At 42.1% G+C, this 21615-nt stretch overlaps 1 protein-coding gene across 3 annotated transcripts in view; it reads left to right on the top strand.

Annotated features, from left to right (window-relative positions):
• The window catches only part of CACHD1 (cache domain containing 1), a 218503-nt gene extending 198522 nt beyond the window's left edge, over positions 1-19981 (top strand). For 2 of the 3 annotated variants that reach the window (XM_060139854.1, XM_060139853.1), the window contains 5 exons: positions 848-999; positions 2290-2451; positions 3716-3793; positions 4424-4525; positions 17750-19981. In XM_060139854.1, coding sequence (XP_059995837.1) covers positions 848-999; positions 2290-2451; positions 3716-3793; positions 4424-4525; positions 17750-17988 — 733 coding nt within the window. In that variant the 3' untranslated portion in view covers positions 17989-19981. The remainder of the gene's footprint in view (positions 1-847; positions 1000-2289; positions 2452-3715; positions 3794-4423; positions 4526-17749) is intronic. The other variant, XM_060139855.1, reaches the window with a different exon arrangement.
• Positions 19982-21615: the final 1634 nt, after the last annotated feature.

The following is a 21615-nucleotide window of genomic DNA, read 5'->3' as shown; positions in this document are numbered from 1 at the left end:
GGAGTAAGAGAGGAAATGGCATGAAGAAGCAAGGGCAAGGGGGCAGGAACTCATGGGTTCTAGAAACAGAACCCAGCTCTATGTGTGATACATTGAAGCTCATCAATTCTTTCTTAGAAAGCAGATATGCTTTACAGGAGTGTTGAGAACTGAAAGCCACACGCTCCCTGCTCCCTCCCCCTCCTCCCTAGGGTGTTTGGGACTAAACAACTGCAAGCTGCAGTTTGATTCAACAAAATTACTGGGTGAAAGGGGCAGCCAGTTTTACTTTCAGTATGTATTTTAGCAAAGGAATGGTAGGGCCTCAGATAGATTAATTCGGTGTGTTATGCAGTAACCCAAAGCCTGTTAAGCTTGAGAAACACTGTGTCAGAATGCACTCAACATGTTAAAAGTTCTAAGAAATTGGCAGCAAAGAAATCTGTTGAACTTATCCACTGTTTCCCCAACTTGTTTGATCAATTTTTCCTTCCTTCCTTTTTCTTTTTTTTTTTAATGACCATATACCTGGGGAGTGTTAGGCCAAAGTCTAACAAACCTTGGGGCCATGTGGTCTTTTAAGATGATTCTGAGTGACCCTGCACTAATCCATGATGTGTGGACTTCATGGTTTGATGCGCAGAGAGCGGTTCTGTTTCTCTCATCTCCAGGTTGTTGAGGGACATTAGACAGCTTTCCCGTGGCAGGCTATGGCTGTTCTCCTTTTATAAGGAAAGGAAATTCAGGCTCAAGGAGTTATAGCACTAGTGAGTCATGGAACCCCTGAGAGCTATCTGATGCCCAAGTCCATGTGCTCTCCCCTGCATGACACCGCTTTCTGGAATATTCAGCGTTGTCTTTCTGGCAGGGACTGCTTTGGTGTGCTGGATTGTGAATGGTGCATGGTGGACAGCGATGGCAAGACCCACTTGGACAAATCCTACTGTGCTCCCCAGAAAGAATGCTTCGGGGGGATCGTTGGAGCCAAAAGTCCCTATGTTGATGACATGGGAGCAATAGGTATGTTTTTGGGGAACCCAGAATAATTTGATTCTTGAAAACGTATTTTCTTGCCTCTATACTAGGACAGAGATCTTAAAATAATTCTCAACCCTACTTCCCTGATTTCTTTGCCAGTAGTTTTTAGTTGCAAAACCAAGGCAAATAATTACTTTCAAAGCTGGCTAGCTATACTGTGCAGAGTAAGCAGCCATCTTTCCTGCCAAATTTTGCAAGCCTGGAATTCATTCCCATAAAGCTTGTTCTGAGAAAAATCAGGCCTGATTTCTGAGCAGCTGAACTGTGGGGTTGTGTGAATGTGAATCCCAGCTGTCAGAAACACAGGGCTGGTGATGGGCAGAGTGACCCGTGCATATCGCTTTCCTGCTGCTACCTTCCCTCACAACTTTTGAAGGCAGAAATCTTACGGCTACAAATTAGTATTTAGGTCCTTGAGGTCGGCAAAAGCCAGAGCTATCCAGTGCAGTGGGGTGGCTTGGGGTGGGGGACAGGGACATTTTGGGGAGGAATACCATTGGGATTAGGCCCCAAGACCTCAAAAATACTACCTGCATACCCACCCTGAGATCTTCTCAGTGTCTTTCTGGAATTACCACAAGCTCCTCAAGCTTAGCTTGGCAAGTGAAAAGCCTTTAGTTAATGCCTTTTTTGACATCTCCCCACATTAGCCTGTCTGTGGAAGAAAAGCTTTTCCTATATGTGAGGAAGGGTTCTGAGCTCTCGTATGACTAGCGGACCAGGTTAGGACACGGTTGAAGTGACCTTGCTCCAAGAAGTCACTTTATATGCCCACCTGCAGTTTCCTGTCTGAAAAGTGCAAATAGTGTCTTAAAGGGAACCCAATAAGCTTTGAAATTTGATCCTTTCTGGAGGTCACGTGACTGAGCCACTGAAATAAATGACACCACGTAGAGTAAATATGTGCGAAGAGACCCACGTCGCCCTGCCTCACCTCTGTACTAAGAGTAGCGCACAGCCCAGGGCTGGGCCCCTAGACTGGGCACTGCATGTTTAAGGGATCCTCAACCACGTGCTTATTTCACAAGTCCTTGCCAATTGTGTGCTCTGCAAGCAAGCAGCATGTCATCTGAGAACCAGAAATTAAAGGAAGCCCTGTTCCCACATCCCAGTGGGTCTTCTTTAAGGGATTCAAAGCTTAAAGCCGCCATTCTTACATATCTTCACTAAACCCCTTCCCACTGCATTCCTTCCCATCTCACCCCCGTCCCCATCTCCTGCTACACTTGGGAAATCTTTATGAAGGACATCTGTTTGTTTATTTTAATGAAGGTGATGAGGTTGTCACATTGAACATGATTAAAAGTGCCCCTGTGGGTCCCGTGGCCGGAGGCATCATGGGCTGCATCATGGTCTTGGTCCTGGCCGTGTATGCATACCGTCATCAGATTCATCGCCGGAGTCATCAGCATATGTCTCCTCTTGCTGCCCAAGGTGAGCTCGAAAGGAATCCCAAAACTCCCCCAGGAGGCAGCAGGCTCCCAGGGTTGTTCCAAGGCGAGAAGGACAGTAACCAGTTGTAAGCCTTTAAGCGACTGTAAGACCAGTGCTACATTTCCTGCTACTGTGGAGTAGATTCGGAGGTCCCCAAAGCCTGCTTTTCCCTCCTTTAGTTCACAGCTCATTCTTTAGGGCCTAAATCCTGCAAGCCCCATTTGATTCCCCAGAAAATCCCTAGATTATCTCTCTCCTTACGCAAGCGTGAGCCCGCCATAGCTTGCCTCTGGAATAAGACAGTCAGGGGAGCTGGGATGCTGAGTGGGAAATTTTGTTCTTCGCTAAGCTCAGATATGCTGCCTTTGCTGTTCCGAAAAGACGGGCGGACCAAAGATACCTCAGGCCACTACTGGCAAGAACATGAATCTGTTCTATTGCAGCTATTACTATATTGTGTGAATGAACACACATTCAAAGGAATGATCACATCTCTTAAAACAGGATAAGGACTGTCCAACCTGGATAAGGACTTGAGGTCAGATACAAAATGATTAATTGGTCATTATGGCTTCCATATCAAGAGTTAAATGTGGTATCTGTGCTCGTTTGCAAGGAACAAAACCATTTAACGACCATCCCCATCCTCCCTACAAACCCCTTGGGATGTGTTACCCTGACCTCTGTGGAGATAAGACTCACTCATCATTTTTCCTGGACTTGGTGAGGAGCCTGGCAGCCGTCATGATTAGTCGATGTTGGAATATTTCACTGTGGTCGCAATCCTGTCGGGGGATCATGGGATCGTGTTGCCTGATTTAGTAACTGAGCTGACCACAAAGCTCTTTCCTCTTGGTACGGTTTGGTTTGACTGAGAGTGACTGCCCTCCAGTGTAACCTTAGGCCTGGCCTTTTCTAGCATTCTGTGGCACCATTTTATCAGCACAGTCAGCCGTGGTTTTAGACCCCTTCCTTCCGTTTCAGGTACTTGAGGAGAGGATTAAAGACCTGTTAGCCTCAATCAACATCTTTTCTCCTCTGTCTCCAGAAATCAATCTCAGGTGCCCCACTGGATTATTCACCTCTTGTTCTCTCTTCTGATTCCTGCTCCCTCCTCCTTTAAAAAAAAAAAAAATGAGATGGGGCATCAGTTCATTGATGGAGTGCTGTCATCCAGTCATCCAATGAACACTCTGCAGGGCGTTAAAGTGGGTGATTTTGTTTGATTAAATAGTCATGTTTCTCTCTTTTGAATGATGGGTAGAAATGTCAGTGCGTATGTCCAACCTGGAGAATGACAGAGATGAAAGGGATGATGACGGCCACGAAGACAGAGGCATCAGTGAGTATCCAGGCTGCTTCCGTGCAGAACGTGGCAGCAGGAGCTAATCCAGAATAAATGTGCTTTCTCATATTAAAGTTTAAGATGCTTTGGCATGATGGGGTTCTTTTTTCCCCCCATTTTCATTAGGAATAAGCGTAGGTATTTGCTTTGTTCTAGTACATCTCAAAAGATTTCAGGGTGTTCTTTGTGGCATTAAGTACTTTGGCCTAAAACACCTTACTCTTCCCTTTCTTTCTCCTCCTCATTCCTTTCCAGTATAGCATTTTAGAAAGGGAGTCATCAGGCATGCATTTCTTTTAAATCCCTTAACTAATGTATACAACTCAGGGGGAAAAAAAAGAACATTTCTCTATCAAAAGAGAGCTCCATGTGTGTTGAGATACTTTGGCCTTCAACTATACAGAGTATATCTCCTTGATGCATGTTGGAGATATGTCATTAGGGACCTCTTGCTGTCCCAGTCCTAAAACCAACTCCCCTAATCCTCAGAATTGTTGAAAAATGACTCATTCTAGCTCTGCAAGGAATAAGTCCCCCCATCACGTGAATGAGGCTACTTAGCGCAAATGCGCTTGATGCAATAAAGATACTGGCCTAAGAGTGACTAACCATCCTTGCCTTCCACAGTCAGCAATACTCGATTTATAGCTGCAGTCATCGAACGGCATGCACACAGTCCAGAAAGGAGGCGTCGCTACTGGGGTCGCTCAGGAACAGAAAGCGATCATGGTAAGAAGGTCTGGCTTCCTGCGCTCGAGGCCCTGAGGACCCTGGTGCACTTGTGGGCCAGTGCTCACAAGTTATTTATGCATAAATAACCCTTCTCTCTCTTTCCTGTTCCATGCTCAGGTAAATTATTTTGACATAGTTTTCCAAAAAGATACATTCCAACATGAAACTTTTATTAAGCCCCGGGAGAGTTTGGCTTATGGCTCAGCATTCCCAGGCATACGTGGGATGACCTCTGGGCACACAGATTGCCTCCTGGGTTTTCTCCATGAATAAGCGTTCAGATCATCTCAATGGTACCTGCTTACCCATTCACTGAGAACCAGTGGTACCCCACGTGGTTCTCAGTGAATCAGCTTAGTCATAGGTCCTGCTGCCCAGTGATGTTGGTTGGCAAACACCAGTATCAACAAGGGCTCTCTTGGCCACATACTCTCAGGGCCTGGCAAGAATCCATGCTGTCATCTGGCGTCCCCTGCCCTGACCTCCTGCCTGGCCTGGAGCCCCGGGGAAGGCTTCACCAAAGAGACAACACTTACCCTGGGCCTTGAAGGATGATTAAAGAAAAGTGAGGGACAAAGGATATTAGAGGCAAAGGGACTGGTGTGTACAAAGTCACGGAGGTGCCTAAAGTGCCTGTAAGATGCTCGGGAAGGGTCGGGACTGAGTTGTGAAGAGACACTGGGTGCTAAGTGAGCTACCAATTATCAAGTCCACCAACATGTACCAACAGCATGGCCACCATGTACCTTCTCACCTTCCCAGTGCCCGTATGGCTTATTGTCACAGAGAACAGCAGATGTGTCCTACTGTCTAGGCATCCCTGCCACTGTTGCACAAAAATATAACAGAAGTGTACATCCTTTCCTGTAATTGTCAGATCTTTTTGTTTTTCATATAGCTGTTTAATTTTCCAGAAATCTTTCTTTTCTTCCCAGAATCAGGTCTTTTTTTAATGCATAAATAATGCATTTATGCTTTTTTTATTCTGCTTTCTCCACATCTACCCTGAAAAAAAAAATGTCTTCAAGCAGTGTGCTTCCACACCTGTGCTAAAAAATGCAGGAGTAGATATTCATCAAAGCAACCAATGTGGCCTTTTACACGGCAGCCAGGTATTCAAACTCCCTTTGGAAAACAGGAGAAGCCAAAGGTCTGATTTTTAAACTGGGGACTCTTAATTTGGGCTCTGAATGACATTGTTCCCACCAACTAAATAGAAACTTCTGGTTTCTATGGAGAGTCAAAGCAGAACTTAAATTTCTCAGTTTCTTTGACTTTCTGCCTTTTTTCCAGAAAAACCTTTGAACCTGCATAAATTCATTCTGCCAGGCAGTTCTGTGTCTCTTCTCCTTTGAATAATAAAACAGGTTTGAGGCTACTAGAGTTCAACAGAAATAATTTCTTATTCAGCAGAAATACTGAGTTCTTTCTCTCTCTCTCCCTCTCCCCACCCCCCTTTCCCCTGGTAGAAACCGCTTCAGTACAAAATTGGAATTCTGAGTGATGTTCTAATGTTCCATTAGCCCTCCCATCATCTTAGTAAAAATGGCATATGAAGCAACAGCTGAGATAAAAGGAATAGTGCGGTGTCAGCATCCAGAAGCCAAGGAATCTAGCTAAGGGCTTGCTTTCTTTCATTTTTCACAATAATTGGATCCCTGTTATCCCCAGAGTTTCTCATGCAGACAGAATGCAGCGCCAGAAGAAGCGGAAGACATTGACATTCCACGTAATTCCAAAGGCACCACAAAGTCAGCAGCATTTAACCGAGCGTTGTCATATCCCTGAACCTGTATGGTGGGTCACTGAAAGGGGTGGTATCAAGCTAATGTCCCCGTGGTACCTAGAGGATAAACCATAGGTACACGTTAAACACGGAAATCTGATCTACACGACTTGCTCAAGCGTGTGTTCTCTTATTTGGTGAAGGTATCAGGCGGGCATCTGCTGTTTGCTTGGCAGAGAGGAAGGAGTTGGGGAAGGGAGCAGGATGGGCCTTATTTCTGCCAGGCAGCGTGGTCTAGAAGAGCTTATAAGACAGGTCAAGCAGAATTCACTTGGAATCCCACCTCTCCCCTTCTTTCCAGGTAGTGAGACCTTAGTGAAGCTACGTGGACCTCAGTTTCCTAATAATTAAAACGGGATTAGAAATTCCTCCCGGGTAAGGTTGTCGTGAGGATGAAGTGAGATAACATGGCAGGCATGAGCTCAGAGCTGACCTCACCTCCATACCCACTCTGCCCTCAAGGAATTGATAATCCAGCACGAAACTGTAAATGCGTGCATGTATTCACAAGACTGATAAAAGGCTGAATGTGACAGCTTCCTTAAAGAAGTGGAACAAAGAAGAAGATGGGGAGAGAGTTCACTTTTATCTGCAAGTAAATCATGTAAGACCCTGGGGGGAGAGGGGACACGCACAAAAGGAAACCTCAGAAGAATAAAATATATAAATGTATAAGTATGGAACAGACCAGACTTTCATGGTATGGTTCAGAGTGGTGATATTCCCAGAATTAAAACTAAATGTTACCCACGTAAACTTGGAGACTCCAGGCTGCATTTTTAACTAGAAACATTTCATGTGGCCAACAGAGTTTTGTATTTTAAAAGAACCTGATTTTTAATTTTTGTATCTTAAAAGAAAACTACTCAAAATAAGAATGGTGTCTGAAAAGTAGAATCATTTTTATCAACGTTCTGACACCATGTAGAATGATAGTTTTCCAGCACTTGGCTGTTAACTGTTACACTCTGCTTTGCCCATTATTTCTCTTGAAAATATCATATTCTAACTAATCAACTGGCTTATTTTTAAGTTAAAAATCACCAGTATGTATTTGTTCCTTGTGAATCTGTGTTTTAGTTACCATCTCATTAGAAACATTACAAATGTACGTTAAGCAACATTTTTTTTCTTTGTAAAAGGGAATTTTTCCCCTAGCGAAGTAAATTCCAAAAGACTTAAAATGCAAATGCTGAACCTTGAAAATCTGGTCAAAAATTACATAGTGCACCACAAAACCATTTTTTAGAAGTGCAGAGATATTCTCCTGCAGTTACTCGCTGTGACCACAAAGGGGTGAGTGAGTCCCCAGAGGGACCTAACAGCCCTTGCCATCAAGAGGCTTTTCTTAAGAACCGTCAGCTAAATACATGAGCAGAATGACAAAGAGCAAAAGCCTAATTTGACTCTTCTATTCCTTATGGAAGCCTGTTTCGCCTTGAAATTGGCTTTGCAGGAATTTCTCTGTATGCACCTTTGGATAGTAAAGAAGTCTTTCTTTGAAAGTATTTGTAAATGTCCTCTGTGTCTCAAATGGTGCTGCTTCCTGCATGAGTCAGAGACCGTGTCTGTCTTATGCATCACTGTTCCCAGCACTTCACAGAATTGCCTGGCACTGAGTAAACGCTCAGTTAATTTGCTAAGTGAGAGCACGTGTTTGGCTTTCTCCTGCTTCTCTGAAACATGCTACTCCCTCCCTCCAGATTTCCATGAATTACTGAGATAAGAGGAAGCCTGAGTAAGTTACAGAGGGGTTGAGCAGTAGTGTCCCACTGAGGAAATAAAACAGAATTGCCCCAGAGGGGTTCCCTTCGGAGGGGTCCCTGCTGGGATTCTCATCAGAAAGCACCAGGAGAAACGGGGCTGCCCCCGAGTTGCCTTGGGAATGGCTGCAAGGTCACCACCCACCTGGGCCTGTGACCAGCCAGGTTCAGAGCACCCCTGGACTCTAAGTCAGAACTCCAGGCAGGGCCCAGTGAATCCTAGAATGTCTTCATTATTAGATGAGACTGGTAAAATGTCACACCAGACAGAACCACAGATTGCTGAAAAAATTATGTGATTTTTTTTTTTAAGCGCATGCTTTGTGTAAGGCACAAGTCCTCGTACTTGAAGAAGGAGTTTGCTAATGGACAAAACAGCCCTATATTTTTTTGTAATATGGTAAAATCTAAGATAGGGATGTGCACAGATTACCGTTTAAACTCACAGAAGAGTCACCAGAACCCCTATAGGTTGGTATGACTGGGTGGGGTGGATGTTGGTTGGGAAGGTTTCCCAGAAAAGACCTTCAAACATAACGTGAAGCACAATAGCAAGATAAGGGAAGGTGGGAGGGTGAGACAGGCAGAAGGACCACTATGAATTTTACACCATGAATGTGAAAATCAGCTGTCAGTTCCGATGGGTGCTTGTAAATGAGCAGTCAGGAAGGCATCCAGGAGGCAAGATGAAGACAGCCTAGCACTAAAGGTTGGCTAAAAATAATCGACACAGACACTGAGATTTTGCTAAAATGTGTTTTCTAGTACTTTAGTCTCTTACGTGTAGAACACTTGTAACTGAGGTTTTAAAGCCTACATTACATTCTAGACTTAGCACTACTGAAGCTGAGAATCTTGTTCTGGCTCCTGATCTCTTAATCTTGGGTAAAGGCATCACTATTCCTCCAGCAACTGAACCTACAAACCCCAAGGATATTAACCCTCTTGGCATCTTCACCAGGAAGTCCATTTGGTCACCAGAGCCAGCCCTTCCCTGAACTTGAACAGCTGCTCGCTCCACTTAAACACGGCTGATGTCCCACTTCACGGCCTCGCCGTCTTCTCGGGCCGATGCTCAGTCCCCTGTCCTCTGAGCCTCAGATCCCTCCTTCCCTGTGGCCAGCCTCCTCATTGCCACAAGGGATCATCTTAAAGCACACGTTATGTTACTGCCATCTACCTTCCCCCTGCCCTTTGACCAGCCTTCCTGGTCTGGTCTCAGCCTGCCTGTCCAGCCTCATCTCTTGCTCTTTTCTCCTACACGTGAAGCTTTTCCCCATTCCTCAAATCCATGGAGCCTTTCAGTCTTCTGGTCTTTGAATATGCTCATCTCCCTGCCTGAAGTACCTTCCACCCCTTCCTTTACCTAGTGAACCCCTCTCTCCCGTGAGGGCCACCTTAAGTGTCGCTTCCTCCAGGAGCCTAAGCCAACTTCATCAGCTTTGGTATTCCTTTGTAATGCCTCTAGTTTCGCACCTGCGTTTCCCCTTCTTGACTGTGGGCTTCTCAGAAGCTGGGGCCTCACCTTACCCCTTTTTCTGTTGAACCCCTAGCCTGGCATCTGGCACCAAGAGGGCACTCAGTAATGATGGACACACAACAACGAACTCTCCTTCTTCTGTCCTGATTTATGGCCAACGTGCCTGTTTTTCTGGCTGGGTACCTCTACATACGTTATCCACAGACTCTCAAAATCAAGATGTGCAAAGACAAAATTCGTTTCCTTCCCTGAGACTCAGGATCTCGGAGTCACCCTCTCATCATCCTGACTGTAAGTTGCAGTCCTCTTTAACCACCCCTCACCCCCCAGCCCCCCACATCAAGTTGCTGATGAACTACTGCTGTTTCCACCCCAGAGCTGTCTGTCCAATCCCATAGTTTTAATTCAACAACTCTCAGCTGGGCTGTTGCAATAACCTCCTAACTGCCTCCCTCTCTCTCCTTTTTATTCAGCCACCAAACTGCCACCAGAACTCTCTCTTTTTTTAATATGTAAATCTATTTATTTATTTTTGGCTGCGTTGGATCTTCATTGTGCGCAGGCTTTCTCTAGTTGTGGCGAGCGGGGACTACTGTTCCTTGCGGTGCACGGGCTTCTCATTGAGGTGGCTTCTCTTCTTGTGGAGCACGGGCTCTGGGCACGTGGGCTTCAGTATTTGTGGCTCGCTGGCTCTAGAGCGCAGGCTCAGTAGTTGTGGCGCACGGGCTCAGTTGCTCCACGACATGTGGGATCTTCCCGGACCAGGGATCGAGCCCACGTTCCCTGCATTGGCAGGCAGATTCTTAACCACTGCACCACCAGGGAAGTCCCAGAACTCTTTTTTTTTTTTTAATACAGCAAGTTCTTATTAGTCATCAATTTTATACACATCAGTGTATACATGTCAATCCCAATCGCCCAATTCATCACACCACCACCACCACCCCCAGGCCGCTTTCCCCCCTTGGTGTCCATACATTTGTTCTCTACATCTGTGTCTCAACTTCTGCCCTGCAAACCGGCTCATCTGTACCATTTTTCTAGGTTCCACATACATGCGTTAATATACGATATTTGTTTTACTCTTTCTGCCTTACTTCACTCTGTATGACAGTCTCTAGAACCATCCACGTCTCAACAAATGACTCAATTTCGTTCCTTTTTATGGCTGAGTAATATTCCATTGTATGTATGTACCACAACTTCTTTATCCATTCGTCTCTCGATGGACATTTAGGTTGCTTCCATGACCTGGCTATTGTAAACAGTGCTACAATAAACATTGGGGTGCATGTGTATTTTTGAATTATGGTTTTTTCTGGGTATATGCCCAGTAGAGGGATTGCTAGATCATATGGTAATTCTATTTTTAGTTTTTTAAGGAACCTCTGTACTGTTCTCCATAGTGGCTGTATCAATTAACATTCCCAGCAACAGTACAAGAGGGTTCCCTTTTCTCCACACCCTCTCCAACATTTGTTGTTCGTAGATTTTCTGATGATGCCCATTCTAACTGGTGTGAGGTGATACCTCGTTGTAGTTTTGATTTGCATTTCTCTAATAATTAGTGATGTTGAGCAGCTTTTCATGTGCTTCTTGGCCATGTGTATGTCTTCTTTGGAGAAATGTCTATTTAGGTCTTCTGCCCATTTTTGGATTCGGTTGTTTGTTTCTTTAATATTGAGCTGCATGAGCTGTTTGGAGATTAATCCTTTGTCCATTGATTCGTTTGCAAATATTTTCTCCCATTCTGAGGGTTGTCTTTTCGTCTTGTTTATGGTTTCCTTTGCTGTGCAAAAGCTTTGAAGTTTCATTAGGTACCATTTGTTTATTTTTGTTTTTATTTCCATTTCTCTAGGAGGTGGATCAAAAAGGATCTTGCTGTGATTTATGTCAAAGAGTGTTCTTCCTATGTTTTCCTCTAAGAGTATTTTTTGTTTTGTTTTTTTAATATTTATTTTTGGTTGTGTTGGGTCTCAGTTTCTGTGCGAGGGCTTTCTCTAGTTGCAGCAAGTGAGGGGCACTCTTCATCACGGTGCACGGGCCTCTCACTATCGTGGCCTCTCTTGTTGCAGAGCACAGGCTACAGATGCACAGGTTCAGTAGTTGTGGCTCATGGGCCTAGTTGCTCTGCGGCATGTGGGATCCTCCCAGACCAGGGCTCGAACCCATGTCCCCTGCACTGGCAGGCAAACTCTCAACCACTGCGCCACCAGGGAAGCCCCCTCTAAGAGTTTGATAGTGTCCAGTCTTACATTTAGGTCTCGAATCCATTTCGAGTTTATTTTTGTGTATGGTGTTAGGGAGTGTTCTAATTTCATTCTTTTACATGTAGCTGTCCAGTTTTCCCAGCACCACTTATTGAAGAGACTATCTTTTCTCCATTGTATATCTTTGCCTCCTTTGTCATAGATTAGTTAACCATAGGTGCATGGGTTTATCTCTGGGCTTTCTATCTTGTTCCATTGACCTGTGTTTCTGTTTTTGTGCCCGTACCATATTGTCTTGATTACTGTAGCTTTGTAGTATAGTCTGAAGTCAGGGAGTCTGATTCCTCCAGCTCCGTTTCTTTCCCTCAAGACTGCTTTGGCTATTCAGGGTCTTTTGTGTCTCCATACAAATTTTAAGATTATTTGTTCTAGTTCTGTAAAAGTGCCATTGGTAATTTGATAGAGATTGTACTGAATCTGTAGATTGCTTTGGGTAGTATAGTCATTTTCACAATATTGATTCTTCCAATCCAAGAACATGGAATATCTCTCCATCTGTTGGTGTCATCTCTAATTTCTTTCATCAGTGTCTTATAGTTTTCTGCATACAGGTCTTTTGTCTCCCTAGGTAGGTTTATTCCTAGGTATTTTATTCTTTTTGTTGCAGTGGTAAATGGGAGTGTTTCCTTAATTTCTCTTTCAGATTTTTCATCATTAGTGTATAGGAATGCAAGAGATTTCTGTGCATTAATTTTGTATCCTGCAACTTTACCAACTGCATTGATTAGCTCTGGTAGTTTTCTGGTGGCATTTTTAGGATTGTCTATGTATAGTATCATGTCATCTGCAAACAGTGACAGTTTTACTTCTTCTTTTCCAATTTGTATTTCTTTTTCTTCTCTGATTGCCATGGCTAGGACTTCCAAAACTATGTTGAATAATAGTGGTGAGAGTGGACATCCTTGTCTTGTTCTTGATCTTAAAGGAAATGGTTTCAGTTTTTCACCATTGAGAATGATGTTTGCTGTGGGTTTGTCGTATATGGCCTTTATTATGTTCAGGTAGATTCCCTCTATGCCCACTTTCTGGAGAGTTTTTATCATAAATGGGTGTTGAATTTTGTCAAAATCTTTTCCTGCATCTATTGAGGTGACCATATGGTTTTTATTCTTCAGTTTGTTAATATGGTATATCCCATTGATTGATTTGCATGTACTGAAGAATCCTTGCATCCCTGGGATAAATCCCACTTGATCGTGGTGTATGATCCTTTTAATGTGTTGTTCGATTCTGTTTGCTAGTATTTTGTTGAGGATTTTTGCATCTCTATTCATCAATGATATTGGTCTGTAATTTTCTTTTTTTGTAGTATCTTTGTCTGGTTTTGGTATCAGGGTGATGGTGGCCTCATAGAACAAGTTTTGGAGTGTTCCTTCCTCTGCAATTTTTTGTAAGAGTTTGAGAAGGATGGGTGTTAGCTCTTCTCTAAATATTTGGTAGAATTCACCTTGAGAAGCCATCTGGTCTTGGACTTTTGTTTGTTGGAAGATTTTTAATCACAGTTTCAATTTCATTACTTGTGATTGGTCTGTTCATATTTTCTATTTCTTCCTGGTTCAATCTTGGAAGATTATACCTTTCTAAGAATTTGTCCATTTTTTCCAGGTTGTTCATTTTATTGGCATAGAGTTGCTTGTGGTAGCCTCTTAGGATGCTTTGTATTTCTGTGGTGTCTGTTGTAACTTCTCCTTTTTCATTTCTAATTTTATTGATTTGAGTCCTCTCCCTCTTTTTTTTTTTTTAAGTTTCCTTGGGTTTTTTTTTTTTTTTTTTTTTTTTTTTTTTTTTTTTTTTTTTTTTTTTTTGCGGTACACGGGCCTCTCACTGCTGTGGCCTCTCCCGTTGCAGAGCACAGGCTCTGGACGTGCAGCCTCAGCGGCCATGGCTCATGGGCCCAGCCGCTCTGAGGCATGTGGGATCCTCCCGGACCGGGGCACGAACCCGTATCCCCTGCATCAGCAGGCAGACTGTCAACCACTGCACCACCAGGGAAGCCCTTCCTCTCCCTCTTTTTCTTGATGAGTCTGGCTAATGGTTTATCAATTTTGTTTATCTTCTCAAAGAACCAGCTTTTAGTTTTATTGATCTTTGCTATTGTTTTCTTTGTTTCTATTTCATTTATTTCTGCTCTCATCTTTATGATTGCTTTCCTTCTGCTGTCTTTGGGCTTTGTTTGTTCTTCTTTCTCTAGTTCCTTTAGGTGTAAGTTTAGATTGTTTACATGAGATTTTTCTTGTTTCTTGAGGTAGGCTTGTATAGCTATAAATTTTGCTCTTAGAACTGCTTTCACTGCATCCCAGAGATTTTTGATCGTCGTGTTTTCATAGTCATTTGTCTTTAGGTATTTTTTGATTTCCTCTTTGATTTCTTCAGTGATCTCTTGGTTATTTAGTAACGTATTGTTTAGACTCATGTGTTTGGGTTTTTTACATTTTTTTCCCTGTAATTCATTTCTAATCTCATAGCATTGTGGTCAGAAAAGATGCTTGATATGGTTTCAGTTTTCTTAAATTTACTTAGGCTTGATTTGTGACCCAAGATGTGATCTATCCTGGAGAATGTTCTGTGCGCTCTTGAGAAGAAAGTGTAATCTGCTGTTTTGGGATGGAATGTCCTGTAAATATCAATTAAATCTATCTGGTCTATTGTGTCATTTAAAGCTTCTGTTTCTTTATTTTCATTTTGGATGATCTGTCCATTGGTGTAAGTGAGGTGTTAAAGTCCCCCACTATTATTGTGTTACTGTCGATTTCCTCTTTTATAGCTGTTAGCAGTTGCCTTATGTATTGAGGTGCTCCTGTGTTGGGTGCATATATATTTATAATTGTTATATCTTCTTCTTGGATTGATCCCTTGATCATTACGTAGTGTCCTTCCTTGTCTCTTGTAACATTCTTTATTTTAAAGTCTATTTTATCTGATATGAGTATAGCTACTCCAGCTTTCTTTTGATTTCCATTTGCATGGAATATCTTTTTCCATCCCCTCACTTTCAGTGTGTATGTGTCCCTAGGTCTGAAGTGGGTCTCTTGTAGACAGCATATATATGGGTCTTGCTTTTGTATCCATTCAGCAAGCCTGTGTCTTTTGGCTGGAGCATTTAATCCATTCACGTTTAAGGTAGTCATCGATATGTATGTTCCTATGACCATTTTCTTCATTGTTTTGGGTTTGTTTTTGTAGGTCCTTTTCTTCTCTTGTATTTCCCACAAGATTTGTTGTAGAGCTGGTTTGGTGGTGCTGAATTCTCTTAGCTTTCGCTTGTCTGTAAAGCTTTTGATTTCTCCATCGAATCTGAATGAGATCCTTGCCGGGTAGAGTGATCTTGGTTGTAGGTTCTTCCCTTTCATCACTTTAAGTATATCATACCACTCCCTTCTGGCTTGTAGAGTTTCTGCTGGGAAATCAGCTGTTAACCTTATGGGAGTTCCCTTGTATATTATTTGTCATTTTTCCCTTGCTGCTTTTAATAATTTTTCTTTGTCTTTAATTTTTGCCAATTTGATTACTATGTGTCTCGGCGTGTTTCTCCTTGGGTTTATCCTGTATGGGACTCGCTGTGCTTCCTGGACTTGGGTGGCTATTTCCTTTCCCATGTTAGGGAAGTTTTCGACTATAATCTCTTCAGATATTTTCCCTGGTCCTTTCTCTCTCTCTTCTCCTTCTGGGACCCCTATAATGCGAATGTTGTTGCATTTAGTGTTGTCCCAGAGGTCTCTTAGGCTGTCTTCGTTTCTTTTCATTCTTTTTTCTTTATTCTGTTCAGCAGCAGTGAATTCCACCATTCTGTCTTCCAGGTCACTTATCCGTTCTTCTGCCTCAGTTATTCTGCTATTGATTCCTTCTAGTGTAGTTTTCATTTCAGTTATGTATTGTTCATCTCTGTTTGTTTGTTACCTTAATTCTTCTAGGTCTTTGTTAAACATTTCTTGCATCTTCTCGATCTTTGCCTCCATTCTTTTTCCGAGGTTCTGGATCATCTTCACTATCATTATTCTGAATTCTTTTTCTGGAAGGTTGCCTATCTCCACTTCATTTAGTTGTTTTTCTGGGGTTTTATCTTGTTCCTTCAACTGGTACATAGCCCTCTGCCTTTTCATCTTGTCTATGTTTCTGTGAATGTGGGTTTTTTTCCACAGGCTGCGGGATTGTAGTTCTTGCTTCTGCTGTCTGCCCTCTGGTGGATGAGGCTATCTAAGAGGTTTGTGTAAGTTTCCTGATGGGAGGGACTCCAGAACTCTCCTTTTAAAATACAGAAATGATCGTGCTATTTTTCTGGTCTGCTCAAAACCTTGTAAGTTCAAGTCTCTCCTCCATCTACCTGCTAGCACTCATCCTAGCCACATGGTGTAAAAATAGCCTTGTGTTTCTACACCTCTTGGCCATACTCGTCTGTTCCTTTACTCCTAGCCACTTCACCAAACTCCTACTCATCCATTTAAGCCCAACTAAAGTATGAGTCCTCCTGTGATGCTTTCCCAGTCCTCCAGCCAGAATTAGTCAAACCCTCTGCTGGATTTCAATTAAACCTCCATTATAGCACTTACCATTATCTGTGCTAGAATAAGCCTAATTTTGTAAATATGTGTCTCTTACTCAGTGGTGAAATCCTTAAGGAAAAGGGACATCTCTTATTCGTGTTTCATAGTCTCTCCTTTCAGCCTCCTGATGGTCTTCAATAAATGAATAATTGAACTGAGCTATGCTTGTACTTGTTTTATTTCTCAAGCACTAGTGTATCAGCTCCTTGTGCAGGGATCAGGTTTTCGTCTCCGGGTCTCCTGCAGTGCCCAACACAGTGTCTTATACATAGTAGGTGCCTGATAAATATTTGTTGAGTGGGACTGAAAGAATTATGTTGTTTGAACAACATTTCATTGAGGACTGAGAATTGCCTTTCTCATTTTTGCACGAAGCATAACATTTTCAACCACAAACTATTCCTGCTTGGTTAGTATGCAGGCACGTCAGTTTTGCAGCCATGGATGTGACTAGCGCTACCCACGGGTGAGTGCTGATTGATGCTAACTGTAGATGCAGCGGAAATATTAATGAGCTGTCACTTCTCAAAATTCTTAAAGGGGATTTTTTTTTTTGCAATATTTAAAAACATGCCAAGGTTCTTGGAATGAAATCCTTTGATCAGCAAGGGCATTTTCTTTTGAAACATGTATTACTTAGAATACCAAAAGAAATTAATCTTTAAATATAGTGAACCAGCTTACACAGAGAATAGCTGATTCTTTTGCTAGTTGCTATGAATGTATGCAGAGTTAGTGTTTTGTTGGGGGCTGGAACTCAGGCAAGTTCATTCACCTCTCTGATCATCATTTCCCTCACCTGTAAAATGGACGTTAAAATGTGTGCCTTGTGGGTGTGTAGGGATTACGTGACACCAGGGCTGCCATGGCGGCAGCTGTCTTTTGTTCTTACTGTGGCCTCACATTCAGGCATTTTGAAGCTCAGCTTCCCCCACCAGCCCCCAACTGATCTGAGTCCTGTTAGGATCTTTGTCTTGAAGCTGTTTGTTTTTTCCCCTCAAAAATAAAAAATAGCCTTAATCTTATCTGAGGGAATAGTGTAGGAGGATATTTCCCCAAATGTCAGTTGTGGGGTCTATGGATCAGAAAGGATTGGGGTGATTTTTGGTTTGGTTTTGTTGGTTTGGGCATTTGGGAAAAGGGTTGTTGTTCATATTGTCTAAAATGATTGTGTATTTATGGTGTAATTGCTTTAAGGCAAGAGCTAACGAAAGATCTCTTTAAAAATAAGTCACTTCGAGGTCTGCTGACAGTCTGCAAACATTGACACTTATGTAACACAAAGGTAGGAGCGCCTCCCAGTGCCCCAGAAATCTGCAGTGACGTCTCCTCCCTGCCTCTGGAAGCTCTCAGCCGCCTGTTTGTTGTGTTCATCTTCTAGGTTACAGCACCATGAGCCCACAGGAAGACAGTGAAAACCCTCCGTGCACCAACGACCCCTTGTCGGCCGGGGTGGACGTGGGAAACCACGATGAAGACTTGGAGTTGGACACCCCACCTCAGACTGCTGCCCTTCTAAGTCACAAGTTCCACCACTACCGCCTTCACCACCCCACGCTGCATCACAGCCACCACCTGCAGGCAGCCGTGACCGTACACACTGTCGACGCAGAATGCTAACCTCCTCACCTCCATCAGAAGATGAGATCTGGGAGATATGGAATGTTCTGGAGGGAGAAAGAGCCAGCAGCAAATCCACTTGTGTCTGTGCTCTGTCTAGAGTCATTTAACCTGTTTTCCTGCCTGTTAATATATTTCAAAACAAGAGAAACAACGACAGAATCACATTTGTGAAGATGCGAGGCTGGTTGTGAAATGGAGGGGAAATAAGTCTGATTAATGAACCTGCCATAATACCAACGGAATGAACAGAAGCAAACCTCTAAACAGAGATGGAACCTACAAGTGAAACATTGGCAGCCTTGGTTAAGCTGAGCCAGGGGAATGTTCCGAGGAGCCCGAAACATTTGGCTCTCCTTAACTGGAAGAGAGAAAAATATGCTCCAGCGGAGACTGGGAACGTGGCACATGCAGAGAGAAATGTGTGCTTTGAAGATTTCACCTGGTTTCTTAGCGGTACCTAGATACCACAGTTGCTGTATGGAACTCATGTTAAGCTCTAAATGATGCATCTCAAAATTTCTAAGTAAAGGATTATTTTTCTACTATTTATTGAACTTTCAAACATTCTCAAACTTTGGGGGAAAGAAAAGGAAACACATGAGAAATTTTCACCAGTTATCCCTAGCTGTTTTGTGTACAATGAAGTGGTTCTTTGATTAAGGAGTTTTAGATCTTATTTAACTGATACCATCCCACTGCCTCAGTCCACAAAAATGGGGAAATGAAGAAATCTTTCTCTCTGACTTGTTTACATACATTTTCTTTAGAACATCATTTCATGGAAATAGATCTTGATTTGCAATGCAGTATTCTTTTCTGTGTTTGACAGAGGTGGTGACAGAGGTGGGGGGGTGGGCAGAGGAATCCAGGAAGCTTTCAAGGAAATGTTATGTTTCTTTTGAACTAATTTCCATTTCCCATACAGTGCTTTCCTTAGGTTTCTACGAAACCTAATATTACACCCCCAGCCTTTCAGCTAAAGGAGGGTTGGATTTATTCTCCTTGTTTTAGAGACTATACATTTTTTAATGTCCCATTTTGATTCTGAGAATATGGAACGCATAAAGGAAGAAGTTTTTCAAATTCAAAATTTTGATTCCAAAATAAAGATTTCTTTTGAAATCATAGTTTAAAGCTGCTGCCAGTCCTCCAAGAAGATACCCACCAAACTGCTTTGTGATGTATACAGAGGGTGATCAAATCTGGCTAATACAACATGGGGCATTGTAATTTTAAAGTAGTGTTCTAATTACAGTGATGTATTTTAGATTCACATTTTGTGATCCAAATATGTTATAAAGACATTCTTGCACCGTGTGTGTGGTAAATCTCCATTTATATGTAGTTGGAAAAAATTCACTGAATAATGTTTTAATGATAAGGTATTACGATATAATGTAAAAAAAAAAATAAAAGTGGTTCTTCAGCAGTACAGAAAGTCAACTATATGTGTGCTATCAGGAAACCTCTTCATACTGTGTATAAAATTGCAGTCTAGTGAAATAAACTGTATGAACGGACAGTCTTAGTGGCTATAGTGATTTGTTAATGGACCACTTCTTGTGCCTCAAGGCAGATTACACTTTGTAACCTAGCAGATAAGTTGCCAAACTGAAAGTAGGCTTCCTTTCAGTGCCACAGTCAACTTCAGGGGCTTCCTGACCATCTTGACTATGCAAAGAAATTTAAGACTCTAATGGGGTGAAATTAAAAGCAAATAAAATGTGTGGATCATAGCTCCCCCTTTCTGAGCATCTAAATTAGTGTCATATATAATAAATAAATGGCTGTTCTCTAACTGCTGGAGGGAATGAATGACTTTCCTGTCTTCCCAGAATATCAAACCTCTCCGTGGAACACTGGGGTCATCTCTCAAGTTGAGAGTCTTTGTGTTATGACACTAGCCTCTCGATGGAGGGGAACCTGGTTGTTTTCAAGAAAAGAATCACAAAACTTAGAGCTTAAAAAATAAAATACGGACAGCCTACTCAAAGACAATGAGAGAAATGTATTTTGTGTCTTTTGTGATAAGAATCTCTCCCCATCCTGAACTTTCAGGGAAAGTGATTGAATACTTATACGGGAATAAGAATATAACCAAGTTTTGCAGTTCCTGGAGAATATGACATACAGCTTTGTGCAGTTTGGGTTGAAGTTTTGATCTGCTAAGTTACCTTTTGTCTTCTTCCCCAAGCATTGCATATAATGTTGTTTAGACATTTCTTGTTTGTGTTCTTGTTGTTATTTAAAAGGAAAAATATGGTTTTGGAAACTTTTCATCATGGCAATCAATATTGGCTCCTTTTGCCCCACAGATTACATTGCTTGTTTGTTTTTGTTTGTTTTCTTTTTTTTGTTTAAGTAATTTTTATTGCCGTATAGTTGATTTACAATTTTGTGTGAGTTTCTGCTGTACAGCAAAGTCAATCAGTTATAATATACATATATACACTCTTTTTTAGATTCTATTCCCATATAGGTCATTACAGAGTATTGAGTAGAGTTCCCTGTGCTATACAGTAGTTTCTTATTAGTTATCTATTTTACATATAGTAGTGTGTGTATGTCAATCCCAATCTCCCAATTTATCCCTCCTCCCCTTTCCCCCTTGGTAGCCATAAGTTTGTTTTCTACATCTGTGATGCTATTTCTGTTTTGTAAATAGGTTCCTTTGTACCATTTTTTTTGGTTCCACATATAAGCAATATCATATTATATTTGTCTTTCTCTGACTTCACTCAGTATAACAATCTCTAGGTCATCCATGTCGCTGCAAATGGCATTATTTCTTTGTTTTTTATGGCTGGGTAATATTCCATTGTGTATATGTACCTCATCTTCTTTATTCATTCTTCCGTCGATGGGCATTTAGGTTGCTTCCATGTCTTGGCTATTGTAAATAGTGCTGCAATGAACATTGGGGTGCATGTATCCTTTCAAACCAAGTTTTTCTCTAGATGTATGCCCAGGAGTGGGATTGCTGGATCATATGGTAGCTCTACTTTTAGTTTTTTAAGGAATCTCCATACTGTTCTCCATAGTGACTCTACCAATTTACATTCCCACTAGCAGTGCAAGAGGATTCCCTTTTCTCCACACCCTCTCCAGCATTTATTGTAGGTTTTTTGATGATGGCCATTCTGACCAGTGTGAGGTGATACCTCATTGTAGTTTTTGTTTTTTTTTTTTAGGTAAATTAAAGCTATTGTGTCTTTATTTTTAGCATTTTTTTTAACATCTTAATTGCTTTACAATGGTGTGTTAGTTTCTGCTTTTTACAAAGTGAATCAGACAGCTTGCGTCTCCCTCACATCCTCACTATCCCACCCCTCTAGGTGGTCACAAAGCATCTAGCTGATCTCCCTGTGCTGTGCGGCTGCTTCCCACTAGCTATCTATTTTACATTTGGTAGTGTACATATGTTCATGCCACTCACTCACTTCGTCCCAGCTTACCCTTCCCCCTCCCTATGTCCTCAAGTCCCTTCTCTACGTCTGCATCTTTATTCCTGTCCTGCCCCTAGGTTCTGGAGAACCGTTTTGTTTTTTTTTTTAGATTCCATATATATGTGTTAGCATACGGTATTTATTTTTCTCTTTCTGACTTCACTGTATGAAAGACTCT

This window comes from Lagenorhynchus albirostris, chromosome 2, assembly GCF_949774975.1.
Source record: "Lagenorhynchus albirostris chromosome 2, mLagAlb1.1, whole genome shotgun sequence".
Taxonomy (NCBI): Eukaryota; Metazoa; Chordata; class Mammalia; order Artiodactyla; family Delphinidae; genus Lagenorhynchus; species Lagenorhynchus albirostris.
The sequence above is the reverse complement of the archived record's forward strand: the minus strand, read 5'-3'. Positions and strand labels throughout refer to the sequence as shown.